Raw genomic sequence first — 14,781 nt, 5'->3', positions numbered from 1 at the left:
CCCTTTGAATTGATAGTGTACGCCCTGCATTACAAACCTTAAGTATTTTATGTGGGAAGGATGGATGGGTATGTGGAAATATGCATCCTTGAGATCCAATGTTGACATGTATTCCTCTTTTTTTAGTAAGGGAACCACGTCTTGAAGTGTTACCATGTGGAAGTGGTCTGATTTGATGAAGAGATTCAGTGTTCGGAGATCTAAGATGGGTCTTAACGTTTTGTCCTTTTTTGGAATTAGGAAATATAGTGAGTAGATGCCTGTTGCTTTCTGATGATTGGGTACTAGTTCTATTGCTTGTTTTTGTAATAGTGCTTGGACCTCTATTTGTAATAGGTCTAAGTGTTGTTTGGACAGATTGTGTGTTCTTGGTGGCACGTCTGGCGGGAAATTTGTGAATTCTATGCAATAACCATGTTGGATAATTGATAGGACCCATGCGTCTGTGGTAATGTGTGTCCAATTTTGATAATATGCGGTTAGCCTCCCCCCTCTGGTGATAAATGTTGGGGTTTTGTGACATTGAAGTCACTGTTTGGTCTGGCTTGGTTTGTTTGCCTGGAACTTTCCCCTTCCTCTTGGGAATTGTCCTCTATAGGAACCACAAAACCCTCCCCTTTGATATTGTGCCTGATAGGTGGGTCTGGTTTGAGAGGTGGAAGGCTCTGGTGTTTACTGTCGAAAACCTCCTCTGAATTGTGGTTTCCTAAAGGTGCCTCTGACTTGTGGGGAGTAGAGCACGCCCATGGCTTTGGCCGTGTCCATGTCTTTTTTCAACTTTTCAATTGCTGTGTCCACTTCCGGCCCAAACAATTGTTCCTGGTTAAATGGCATGTTTAATACCACTTGTTGGATCTCTTGCTTGAATCCAGAGCTTCTTAACCATGCATGCCTGCGAATGGTTACCGCAGTGTTGACCGTTCATGCCGCCGTGTCTGCCGAGTCTAGTGCGGACCTTATCTGGTTGTTGGATATTACCTGTCCTTCTTCCACAACCTGTTGGGCACGTTTCTGGTTTTCTCTGGGCAAGTGCTGTATTATGTGTTGCATCTCGTCCCAGTGTGCCCTGTCATAGCGAGCAAGTAGGGCTTGCGAATTAGCAATCCGCCATTGATTGGCTGCTTGTGCTGCCACTCGTTTGCCAGCTGCGTCAAACTTTCTGCTCTCTTTGTCAGGCGGTGGAGCGTCTCCTGACGATTGAGAGTTTGCTCTCTTTATTGCTGCTCCTACAACCACTGAGTCCGGTGTAAGTTGTTGTGTTATGAACACAGGATCCGTTGGGGGAGGCTTGTACTTCTTCTCAACCCTAGGCATGATAGCCCTTCCTTTAACTGGCTCCTGGAATACCCGTTTTGCATGTTTGAGCATACACAGGAGCATTGGCAGACTATGTTATGAAGCGCGGGTGGATGCTAAAGTGTTAAACAAGAAGTCATCCTCTATTGGCTCTGAATGCATTGCTACGTTGTGGAACGTAGCTGCCCTGGATAGTACCTGCGTGTATGCAGTACTGTCCTCTGGAGGTGACGGCTTTGTTGGATAACAATCCGGACTGTTATCCGATACTGGTGCATCATATAAGTCCCATGCATCAGCATCATCCTGTTGTGTCATCCCTGTATGTGTGGGTAACTGCATTCGAGGTGTTCCCACTGGAGACAGTTGTGGTGAGTGCGGTGGGGACGGTTGTGGTGAAAACCTTGGTGGTGGGGATTTGTCTCTAACCACCTTTGCCTTAGGCTGAATTTCTGTCTCCTGAAATGCAAATTTCTTTTTAGACTTGATTGGGAGGTAGAGTTTGGATTTTTCCAGTCTCTTTCTGGATATGCAAACTTCTTTGTGTATGGTTAGGTTCTTCCGTACTTAATTCCTGCTCAAATCTATGTCTTTCCTTCTTTTGGCTGGAAAGTCCTTGCTCTTCTGTGTAGGAGCTTCTTTTCGGCTCCGAAGCCGCTTTTTTCTGTACCAAGGTTTCAGATATAGTCTTTTTCGGTTCCTAAGATATTTTTCTCACTTTGGGTGAGTCGAACTCTCGGTGTCAAGCTCGTTCGGTGCCGGAATCTCGACCGGAGTCGGAAGTCTTTGGCAAATCCCTGGCCTTTTTCGGGGCCGATGTTTGGTCACCTTCTTTTCGATGGCCATGGTTGGCGGTGGCGTCCCCTTGGCCTTAAATATCTTTGTGTGAGTTTTGGACGGGGCAGGTTTACTCACTGTTCGCTGCACCGTTGAGGTTCGGTCACTTTCGGATTCGTCCGAGTCCGATCCCTGGATGGAGATTCTTTCTTCCTCCTCGACGTCGAGCTGCTCTCAGTGTCGACGCCATTTGCAGTCTTCTTGCTCGTCAATCTCTTAAGGTCTTTTTTGATCGAAACGCTCGACAAGCCTCGCAAGTATCCTCCCTGTGTTCAGGTGATAAACACAGATTACAGACCAGGTGCTGGTCTGTATAAGGATACTTTGAATGACACTTAGGACAGAAGCGGAAGGGGGTCCGGTCCATTAGTCTTCGACGACGGGTGTGGTCAGGCCGACCAGGCCTCGGTGAAGAACGGAAGCCCCAAAGGGCCACCGGAGCGCTCTTGCTGTCGGTGCCGATACAATGACATCAACCCAGTACCGAACAATAACAATACCGTCGAATTTTCGATAATTTAGCTAACTTTCCCAATTCGAAATACGGAGCGAAGAGGAACACGTCCTAACCCGATGGCGGAAAGAAAACAATCTAAGATGGAGTCGACGCCCATGCGCAATGGAGCCGAAAGGGAGGAGTCACTCGGTCTCATGACTCAAAAAGACTTCTTCGAAGAAAAACAACTTGTAACACTCCGAGCCGAACACTAGATGGCAGGATAATGCGCAGCATGTGTATCTGCAGCTACACATGCCACTGAAAAAAAAAATATGTGTATATATATATATATATATATATATGCCTAATTAGAATTGTTGTCAGCTGCTTGACCTGCAGGTGAATGTAAATCTTGAAAAATATATAAATGAAATAATCACTGCCTAAGCAAAATATACATAAAACACATCTCCTGTAAGAGAAGCAAAAGCGTAAGCGAAGAAATGTATAATCCAAAAGCAGTGAAGATCTATCAAATAACAACACAGCAGTGTAGAGACTATTATTTAGCAAATCTCAACATAATCAGGTCTATGGAGCTTGCAATGTGATATTCTGCGTGATATACAATAAAAAGTAAATAAAAAAAATTACTAACTGTTGATGGCCTGAGTGAGTCTCAAACCGCTGGGCTACTGCTCACTACATACATCAGAGCTATCAGATAAATCCATTGAGCTATGATAGCCAAGAACGAAAGAGCTACTCCTAAATGGACACATACCCTACTGAAACAGATATGCAACAAATCTGAAATATTATCCAGTCTGAGGGGCTTGCAATTAAATATTCTAGTGATTTAAAAGATAAAAGGAGAGAGAAACAATAATTAACTAAAGTGACTCCTTTCCTCGCGGATCTCGAACTGATGGGCTATCGTTCGCTACACATGTTAGCGGGCAATCAAAATGTATCACTTCCTACAATATTCTGAGCTCCATCTTGGACTGAAACGACAAGAAACAACCTATTTCACCAAACTTTCAAACAAACAAGAAAAACTAGATTCTGCCTTCACACCAGCTTCCGTGTTTTAGGGACTGTGAAAATAAGGTGAAGTGAAGGACATAGGGAAAAAGTGCACCGTAACCGGCGCGTGTGAAAAGGACTCTTAAAAGAAACTAGAAACAACTTATTTCACCAAACAGTCAAACAAACAAGACAAACATTATGACCCTGGCGGCCGGTGGTACACTGGCAGTAACACCGCCAACAGGCTGGCGGTGTTCCGCCAGTGTATTATGACTGTGGCGCATTAGCCACGGCCATACCGCCAGCCCCTCGACTATACCGCCAGGCGGTCTTAATCCCAAGGGCAGTGCTGTCCTGGGGATTAGGAGTCCCCAACTGCCAGCCTGTCCATAGCGGTAAACACCACCATGGAAAGGCTGGTGGTAAGGGGGACTTGGGGTGCCCGTGAGGGCCCCTGCACTGCCCATGCACTTGGCATGGGCAGTGCAGGGGACCCCAGGCACAGCCCCATCGCGCATTTCACTGCCCAAATTTCAGGCAGTAAAATGCGCGACGGATGCTGCTGCACCCGCTGCACATCAACATTTCCGCTGGCTCTATTATGAATCGGCTTCAATGTTGATGTGACTTGTCCGCTGGGCCGTCCACTGGCCCAGCAGAAATATCAAAATAGGGAGCCACCAATACCGCCAGCACTGGCGGTATTGTGGCCCACGCAGCTTCGGCGGTCTTTTTGCAAGACCGCCGAAGTCGTAATGAGGGCCTATATTCTTTCTCGATGCCAGCAACACGTTTAAGGGACTGTGAACACAAGGTGAAGTGAAGGACAAAGTGCACAGTAACCGGCACTCGGGAAAAGCACTCTCAAAAGAAAAAAGTAGTGCAGAAACAATGCACTAAAATGGACGTATGTATTCGTTAAAAGAAGTTCAGTGGTGCGCCCAAGAAGGGCTAAACAGTGGAGAGGCATGACATATGCCTTAATGAATGGGGAGAACGACAAATGAAGTCACGAAGGTGCCAGTCAATGGAAAGCTTATGGGCGGGCTGAAGCACACAACAGTAGATACAGCATGTCTCAGTTTGAGACAGCATATGCGCGCCATCTTGAGCCGAGACCGACAAATGGCAAAATAACAAAATAATACTATCACAAAATGTGCCGCATTACACCACATATTTTGCCTTATAATTTACTCAACCCTGCTGCATAATTTGGCCCTCCCTTCTGCATAATTTCTGTGGCCAGACTATGGGACATGTAGTTGTGTTATAGACACCACTCTAGGACTCTCATGACAAAATGCCTGCTATTTGATAAGGGGATACCAAAGGTCAGAAATTTCAGATTCCAGCTGGTAACCGTGCACCAAATAATGAGCTCAGAGTAGGTGGTAAAGGGGATCTGGGAGACTGCTGCAAGCTGGGGGTTGGCCAGGTAACCAGAGCAAAAGAAGCAGGGTCAGGCTGGCCTACAGGGCAATCAGGCAGTGCCCGATGAGCTAGTATGCAGGCCAGTGAGTGGGCCGTTTTTGAATGTTTGTGGGCCTGTTTTATGTCTGCTGGGCTGTTTTTTACTGTTGATTTACCTGACATTAAAACAACAAGCTGAACTCCATGCAGTCTTCTATACCTTGCAAAACACTTAGAGCATGTTTTTACAGGTTCAAAACTGTCCCCAATTTGCTACTTTTTTAGCTGTCTAACAGGTGTCTCTTATTTTCGTGTCCAGGTCTATTTTCTGTCCCATTCCAACCCAGAAGAGGAAGCTTGTGTGAAGTAGAAGGGAACATTCTGTATATCCCCTGTCCCTCCAGCGCTGCAGGAGGGAGCAGTGAGGGCGAGTCTGTCATTTGTGTATGTTTTTAGGCACAAATAATATTTGTATTTCTCTTTGAAAAAATCTTGTTGAAGACTGGAAATCGTAGATGAACCGACAAAAAAAGAAGAAAAAGTGCACTTCGCTTTACTAACCAATTATAACAAGGCTTTATGAATGCTCTCTCTGGAGGATTACTAAACACTTTCTTGGCGAATTTTAAATGAATTTGCACAACAATGACTATTTATAACCTAATGTGCTTCTTCAGGACTCTAGTTCTCGACTTGAATTAGGCACACCTGTGAGACTCCACAGATGCTCTGGTCTCTGTAGTCTTAACATATTTCTACCATTCAATACTGTTTGAGTAAGGGGGGGGAGGATCTCTAGCACAGTCATTGTGTAATCTTTCAGATTTCCTACTTCTTGCAGTCTAAATACAGCTCTGACGTGTGGGAAGCTTCTCTAAAGGCATATTATTTTTAGGAGATTCTACAGGAAAGTGTAAATCAAACCTTTTCACGTGTACGTGTGATGGGCAGGCTGCCATTTGCATCAATTTTGGTGCAAATACCAGTTAGGAAGTGAAGTACTAACCACAAGCCCTAGCACCTCTTTACTTTAAATGCATATTATGGCAGCACTGACCCTCAACACTTATCCTGTTCCAAGCACACTTGTGAATCTTTCCAGTATAATAAACACAAAAACACTGCCAGGTAACAATTTGGAACAAAGCATACTTTAACTTCAGACAAACAAATCAAATCTCATAACCAGACTAGCAGCTGAAAGGAAGCAGTGTGAAACCATTCCAGGATACCAGCCCACTGACTGAGTGTTGATGGAAGATTGTCCTCAATTACATCAGCTTGGCCACAAATGCATCCATAGGAAGAGCTGCATGAAATTGCACTTACAAAATATATAGAATGGTGTTACATTCACTCAATCCCCTCTAGATATTTGAACGGACACTAAAAACAGAAAAAGACAGAATATTTTTATGTCCAAGGATTCTGGATAAAGAGTGTGTTTCCTGTGACTGACAACACTATGGCCAACAACCTCTCATTTAGGAAAAATATGAATTCTCTATTTCCAATGTGGTCTGTCTCCAAGCCATAAGGGATTCAAAAAAATGTTACACATAAAATCACTGATGCAAAGAGTCATGACTCTAGGTTACAGGCAAGCTGAGAAAGAATAACTGTGCAGAATATCGCATCATTTGCGCATGTTCTGGTGGCTAATCTGGTCAATAGCTAATCCTTAACTTCAGAAGAGAAATTACCTATGCAACTCTCAACCACAATTGACTGCAGAGGGCAATCTTGATAAATAAACTCACATAGGAGTAAATTGTCCTTTCAATTACATTCAAACTTTTGGGCTCTGTGGCAGGAAGGCAGCAGAGGCGTATAGCGGGCAGCAACATCATTTCTCACACTAGATGGATAGTGGCTAAAATGGGGTTCTCCTGGAAACAATCATTGCTCTCTGATTTAGTTGAAAATACTACTCTATGACCGCTGGTAATGGCCAATTCACTGGTCTCTTTCTGTTCCAAACAGATGAATGGCACAGACCCTTATTAAGGAAAGGGAACAGGGTGAGGTGGAGGTTGGAAAGAAAATAGTTTAATAAAACAACTGTTCAGTGTACTTCCTTCAGTTACATCATGGAGTGTGTGCTGCCTTAGAAAGTATTAACTTGTGTTCATGTTCAAGACAGTTGGCATTATCAGTAAGCCAAATGGAAACAAAAACTGGCATATTTAAAAAAACGCTGTTCCCACTGCACAGCAAATTGTTGAGCACTCGGTGCCATTTCAATTCTTACAAACATAGATGGCATACTTTTGATGTAAAGCCCCAAACTTTGGTATACCCTGCATATCAACGCAGAGTTGAACCAATTAACTCTGATTCAGGATACTCCTTAAAACTGAACTCTTAAATTAAGTATTTATATGAACTGATTTTTTCAAGAATCCGGATTGAAAAATGCAGGTTGGTGTTAAAAGTCCACCCTTCTGGGCTGTAACGAATGGCTACTTATTGGTTTTAGTTAGTTTCTTGCATTTTCCCTTCTGTATAGTTCAGTGCCATGGAAATATCGCATAACAACCACCAGCACATTACAAAAGTAGATAAATAATCACAATAATTTGTTGGTACAATGAAGATACAATAGTAAACAATTTAAAATACAAACAGGGCACACCATCCAATTGCGTGTCTGCTAAACACTGCAACGAACATCAATCGGAAGCTCTACTTTGGTGTCTTTTGTCTGTGAAACAAGTCAAGCTGCCATACCTTTCCCTCAGCGAGTCCAAAAACAATGGCATTCTCACCCGGCCACAGCAAGCAGGTGACTGCACTCTGGGAAGAAAGCAAAAGAGAAATGGCTTACCAAATTGGTGCCGGGAAATTATATGAAACATTAGGAAGATTAAACAAGCTCCACCCTGAGTGAGCCAAGCCACAGACACAGCCAGTTCCTACAGCAGAATAATAGCTCAGCAAAAAAATCCAGCTTCACAACACTGATCCACATGTACACCAATGATAGCGCTCACTGGGAGAAAAGTGGATTATTAGTTGGGTGACAGAGACCTCACCAATTAATAACGTCACTTCTCTGTGCCAGGTCCAGTTAGACTTCTTTAATTCAAACCATAGATCAGTCGAGGGCAAATGTGGCATAGGGCAGTCAATAATTAAGAAACACAACATAAAAAATAAAATAAAAAAAAACACATACCAATTTCTAAAAGTAGTATCTACTTTTATCTTTAAATAGACACCAAAGCAACAAAATCAGATAGAGTTATGATTTTTGCAATATTTCCATAAATCACTGCTTTTCACTCCTAGCAGTAGTCCATCAGCCTTGAACGCGAGTATCCAGAGCAAAGTAAAGGTTTCAGGCGGACAGCGATGGAAGTCGGGGATTTGATGCGGGCGCCAGGTTGGTTCCATCAGGATTTTACCTTGGCACTTTTCTGGTTCTTTTTCTCATCGACAGTGAGGTTAGGAGGGTCCTCTGCAGCTTGAGGCCGGTGCGTGGTTCGACATCGAAAGACAGGTGAAATCAGCGGTCCAGTGAAGTCTTTGTACTTGACGGCATTGAAGGCTACCCACCAACCCACAAGTAGTGGTATTCTAGGAGCTTCACACTCTATGCCCCCAAAAAAGGTACTATTTTGACTTTGTCTTGCAAATTCCAGTTCCTTGGGGAAGAAGAAAAAAAAAACTCTAGCACTAGTGAAGGCTCCAGGACGTGGGAGGCATCCCTTGGGGGCTAGGACTCAATCTCACAAACTACTCCAGCTGAGTCGAGGGCAAGTCCAGTGGCTACTATTCAGCTGGGCACTTTGCAGATTAAAGTTTCTTTAGCTTTCGTGTCCCTGATGCTTAAAAGGAGGCAAAACAACTAGCCCTCGAATTCCACCGACCGGTCCTTGGCACAAGTGGGAGCAGGTCCAGTCCTTAAGGTCTCTTACCACGGGTTCAACTGCAGGAGAAGCCCTTCTCTTTCTGAAGTCATGTCTTGACTAAATATGTGCAACAGGTGTAGCCTTTTCTTTCTGAGGTCAAAAGGTTCAACGGGTGCCGTCATTCTTCTGTTCTTGACAATTCCAGCAGTGTTCAGAGGCTCGAAGCCAAGGGGTGCCACTTTTATACCAATTTCAATTCTATAGGTGGGGAGGGATTCCTAGCGAATGGGGCTATAATTCACATAGGGCAACCCTACCCATTCTAGCATTTCTTGTGGGGTTGAGAAAGAATCCCACAGTGCATCTCTATGCCCAAATCCAAAATGTTGGACCCTTCTTCACTGGGTCAGAGGTATGGGCACACTCCTAAAACGTGTGTCCAGTATGATTCACTCCTCCTGAAAAACTGGTTTTGCAATGGGTTTTCCTGCTCTGGAGGAGAAGCCAGTCTTGTTACTTACACAAGGCAAGAAGCAAGCTAAGGTGTGACTCACATTTGCCTCTCAGAGGAGGTAGCCCCTCTGAAGCTCAGCCATCTGAGGCCACCGCTCCAGGGTCATGCTGACAGGAGGGGTCCTCCCTCCAGCAGATCCTTTGTTCTCTTTCCTGGAAGTGCTCCACACCTCCTGGCAGGAGGGCAGCAGGCTGTCTAAGGTGACAACTACTGTAGCCAAACAGCAACGGCTACCAGAACTCTGGGGAAAGAAAGTGGTTACTTTCTGAAGACACATCTGCATTAAAAGTTACTTTAAATTCGACTTCAGCATTGAGTTTAATGTAACAATTAATTTGATACCTTGGAGTACTATGTTTCGTGGTCCCAAATGTAAGTTAGCACTTAGCATGTGGCCCAGTGTAACTCCGTGGTAGCCAATGCAACTGCCTTTCTACAGTGAAAACAACAATGTTAAGTTTTCACTGTCAGGACATGTAAAACATAAAAACATATCCTTTTTTTAAAAAAATTCGCACCCTGCCTTATAAGCTCCTAAGGTCTTCCTTAGGGGTGAGTTATAAATATTAAAAAGGAAGGATTTGGCTTGGCAGAAGGTTTTTTTTTTTGCCACGGCGAGTTGCCCGACTAGGCTGCAGTAGCAGACGTAGAGCCAGGTTTTCACTGTGTCACTGTATTGGTGGCACAGTAAGAGCTGCAGTGCACTAGTGTCCTTTAACTTACTAGCCCTGGGTACATTCTGCGCCATACAATCGGGGCGTTTAGGTAAGTTAAAGATGCCAATCGGGGATTATTCAATTGTTTACACTTTGAGGGACCAGAACACATGCACTGGGGCCTGCTCAGCAGGGACCAGAGCACCCCAGAGTCAAAAAGCCAGCAGCATCAGCTCAAATATTTGGGGGTTGATCATAAAAAAGAGGCACTTTCTTACACCCACCTTAGTTGGGCAATACGTGGTAAAGTCACAGAAGAGAACCAATGCACTCAATAACACTCTGTTGAATCGATTGATCCTTGTACACTGCAAAGCAAAGAACGCACAAGACCGCTTCAGGAGACTGGAAGCAGCTCAGACGAGGACAATGTGTGTGAAGGCAGCTGTGTAAAGTAAGAGGCTGATACGATTAAACATGAGTGAGGTTTAGAGAGTGATTCTCTTACAGCCCACTGCCAGGTGATAAAACGGGAGCTGCAAGAGCAAAGTGCCCATCACTGCCAAGGCAAGCATGTGAGTGTAGAAATACTCATACACAGCTGTCTGATCACACTTGGGGTACTTGGGTAGGGTCTGGCTGTAGGGTGTGTACTGTGAAACTGAGCTAAAATAACGTGAGAGCCACCAAAGCATTGCTCTTACCAGAAAAAGCAAAGATTAGCACGGCAACAAACTGCACACACATACGATTCAACTCACACCGCTCCTTACTCCCCGCACTTTAGCCCAAGAAGGAAATGCTGAACAGGCAAATAAACCTCAGTACAGGAGAACGAACAGACTGCTACCCACTGCTGTGTAGCATCAAGAAACATTCTTAAGAAAAGTAATTTCAACCGTCACAAATCACCTTAACTTTGGATTCGACTTACCGTTTGAATAAACTTGTTGCAGATCACCTTTTTGTCCCCCCTGAAAAAGGAGCAGGGACACAGACGTTAATGTTTATTTTACAGCACCCATAAGCACATATATTTCATTCAGTTGCACACAGTACAGAAGCATACAATCTCTGGTCAGCAAACAATAAGAACAAATTTCACTGACTATGTGCAGTCAGCAACTTTAACACATTCTGATGTCATCATCTGCTCTTATCTAGGGTCTGCCTTCCTCAGTGAGTCAATGTTAGTCCTGTGCAAGTCTGACCTCTTAATTCTCATTAGTCAGTTCTACTTTCTCTCAGGTGTGTCAGCTCCCATATCCTCAGTGTATCAGTATTACTCCTTCTTAACCTCAATAAATTCTAATGTCACATTTGAACATCTGTGCTCAGGTTGATGTTCTACTTCACTGTGTCGTGATGTCAAGTGAGTGTATATTAGAGCTTTATGTTCCAGAGTTAAAGGCTGGACTTGAGATGTGAAAGGGGGCTGTGGTGCCATAAGTCTGGCTTGTATGAAGACCACACGCTTTTCCCTGGTCCCTACCTGGTCTTTCAATACTTCCATTTTCGGTGAGCCAATATCACTCTGCAACAGGAGTGACAAACACATTTCTCCAGAAGTCAGTTAAACTTTCCTGAAGGTCTCACAAGCGCTGGCATACATAGGAAACCACAGCATGTGATGAGACTGGTGCAGAGGTAAGATGAACAGTCAATGAACCAAAGTTACCCTTTCACAAGGTGCAGCAATCTCAGAGAATTCAAGTTGTGTGCCCTAAAGCTCGGATAGAATTAGTGAGTTAAGGAACACTGTCACTAATCTGGTGGTGCTATTAGTGATAGTGAGTCGGTAGTTCTTTATCACTGGCGGATCTCATTGGTTCTTCCAGTTTCAGTGCACCAACTATAAACTCCCACAGGTCTTACAGGCAGCAACATTTGGTCCTCCTTTCACACTGGTCTCATTCCATGATCTGCCAGAATCTGCGAGCCAGCGATACTCTTGCAGATCTGGCACGTGTTGTGTTGCTCCCTGGTAACATCTGGTAGGCTCAGTAAGTCAGTGTTGCACTCCTGCAGGCCTCGAGGCTCCTCAGTCTAAGTGAGGCAGTATTACTTTGTCAACGGTGGTCAAAGGTTCAACCATTCTCAGAACTATTCTCTTGTAGGTCTGACGGGCTCTTTCCTACTCAGAGAGCCAATATTACCTGATCACATATTAAACAGGCTCAGATGAACTCAATGTGAAAGCAATGTTCTCATGCACTGAATCTGGTAAGCACTGGCTCTCTAGATCATGGTTACTGTATTTTCCCAAACCTTAGGCAGTCTTTGGTAGTATTAGCTTGGAAATGGTCAGGTGTTTAGACTCTGGAACATTGTGCATCTTACTTTTGTTATTTCAGTTCCTCATCGTGAACACAACTATACATGCTTAGCAGCTCTGAGAACAATGTAAGTGGACTCACCATTCTTCCCCAATCTTGTACACGTAGATGATGTTGTCCGTCTGCCCAACAGCAATTTTGGTGGAGTCTGGAGAGAATGCCATGCCTTTCACCATATAACTCTTCTTCCCATACTGGGGAAAAAAACAATATTTAGAGAGAAATGGGGAAATAGAACCACAGAAAAACATAGGATACTTCAGAAGGAAAATGACAAAGGAACAACTACACTTATTTATCTGAGCAGTCTCTTTTTAGTATAATTGTCTGAGATGGGGGATTCTGCCAGGCGGGGTTCACTTCCGCTCTGGGCACCATAGAGGTGGTCCCAGCTGGGGTGGACACTCCTCCTTTGTCTACAAATGTTCCCGCTTGACCTGTCGCCAAAAGTAGGGCCTGGTCCGGGGGGCGTTTCCACTACTTGGCGTGCTCTGAGGCAGCAAAACAAAAGGCAGAAGCCTCTGAGGCTCACCATCAAGTGTTGCTGTTCCTGCAGGGGCGAGGTGTGAAGCACCTCCACCCACAGCAGGCTTTGTCCTAGACTGCTGAGAGCACAAAGGCTCCCACCCAATGGGGTCAGACACTTATCTGGTAGTGTAGAAGCAGACTGGCATAGACCGGTCAGCCTCACACTAGAGGGTTGGGTGAAATACAGGGGGCATCTCTAAGATGTCCGCTGTGTGCATTTTTCAATAAATCCAACACAGGCATCAGTGTGGTTTTATTGAGCTGAGAAGTTTGATACAAACTTCCCAGTCTTCAGTGAAGCCATCATGGAGCTGTGGAGTTCGCAATGACAAACTCCCACCCCATGTACTCAATATGGCCACACTGCACTTACTATGTCTAAGAATGGACTTAGACACTGTAGGGACATTTAGCTCGTTAAGCTATGCCCTCACCTGTGGTATAGTGCACCCTGCCAAAGGGCTGTAGGGAATGCTAGAGGGGTGACTTACCGATGCCACAAGCGGGATACCATGTCGAATTCACCTTTTTCTCCCCACCAGCACATACAAACTGCAATGGCAGTGTGCATGTGTTTGGTGAGGGGTCCCTTAGGCTGGCACAATACATGCTGTAGCCCCTAGGGACCCTCCCTGGTCACAGAGCCCTTGGTATCACTGGTACCTTTTACAAGGGACTTAGCTGTGTTGACCATGCCAAAAGGGGCACTTCCCCACAGTCTTGGTGTCCTTAATTGCTTTTTGAATGGTCACTATATGCATGGCCAAGGATTCACCATTTTCACTTTCTCCTGTCCCATCTGTCTCTGATTCCCCTGTCCCTCTGCAGTATTGCGGCTGCCCTTGCCTCCTGAACTTAGTATTTCTTCTCTTGTCTTCAGGGCCTTGTCCCCTGCAACTGTGGGCCACTTAGAGGAGCCTGAAGTATGCTGCCTTTACTTTTCCTCGAGGTAGGCTCTCACTTAGTGATCAGTAATGTCCATTTAATTTTACAACATCAGTGGTGTAGCATCAGTAACTAAGAAAATTAGCATGGCAGCGTGTATGCCACTGTGTCCATCCCATTACTGTCTGCTCACAACATGGCATGCTCTCCCCAGCCACAGCTTTCTCCTGCACCCAGCAAACTTCCTCCAGCTACAGGTACCTGGTGTCACTGATTCCCTTGTGCACACAAGGCTTTGCTTCAATTGTATTCCTACATGCAATGCTCTAAGCTATGCAGTGACAACCTCTTATTGGTGGAGATGCTGTGATGATGAAACAGTCCATGGGTCAGAAGCTGCTCTGTTCGAGGCCGGCAGGCTCCAATTTCTCTTTCCCCACTGCTTGCTCAGTTTCACAAAGGGAGGCGACGGTTCTCTCAGCGATAAGTGACCTAGCGCATCAGACCACGGGTCCAAGCCTGAGAGGACAGAAAGTTCTTGTTGGGCACCCCGAAAATCTTTAACTATATCTTTGCAGGTGCTGATGGCAGCTACCTTGTTGCATCACTAATATCGAGCCTCTCATCTCCAGTTGCTGCTCAGCTAGGCGGGTGATACATCAACCCAATCCGCGGCTGAGGGCACAGGCTCTCCAAGTGATTTCACCCTCCCTTCTCCATCGCGTTTTGGCCAGGGGTCTCATCTCCTGCAAAAACTTGTGGATTTCATTTTGTTTGCAGCCACAGAGATAATCGCCGGCTCTCCCAGCTCCTCCAGCCATCCACAAGTGCAACCAGTCCCCAAATGCGGCTCCACTCGCTGTGGGGATCACAATTCCTTGTGATCCAGGTCTTTAGCCAGCAATTAAACAGGATAATGAGGTCTTGGGACTCGGAGTAACTCAGGAGGTCCAAAAGCTATATCCTACAGCATTGATAGTCAGGTCACGTC

At 45.1% G+C, this 14,781-nt stretch overlaps 1 protein-coding gene across 2 annotated transcripts in view; it reads right to left on the bottom strand.

Annotated features, from left to right (window-relative positions):
* Positions 1-14,781, bottom strand: part of IFT172 (intraflagellar transport 172) — a 589,829-nt gene that overhangs the window by 554,852 nt on the left and 20,196 nt on the right. For both annotated transcript variants that reach the window (XM_069233572.1, XM_069233571.1), the window contains exons 3-5: positions 12,459-12,571; positions 10,976-11,015; positions 7,748-7,813 (exon numbers count right to left, since the gene is read on the bottom strand). In XM_069233572.1, the coding sequence (XP_069089673.1) occupies positions 7,748-7,813; positions 10,976-11,015; positions 12,459-12,571 (219 nt within the window). The remainder of the gene's footprint in view (positions 1-7,747; positions 7,814-10,975; positions 11,016-12,458; positions 12,572-14,781) is intronic.

This window comes from Pleurodeles waltl, chromosome 5 (genome assembly GCF_031143425.1).
Source record: "Pleurodeles waltl isolate 20211129_DDA chromosome 5, aPleWal1.hap1.20221129, whole genome shotgun sequence".
NCBI lineage: Eukaryota > Metazoa > Chordata > Amphibia > Caudata > Salamandridae > Pleurodeles > Pleurodeles waltl.
This window is presented reverse-complemented; position numbering and strand designations above follow the sequence as displayed.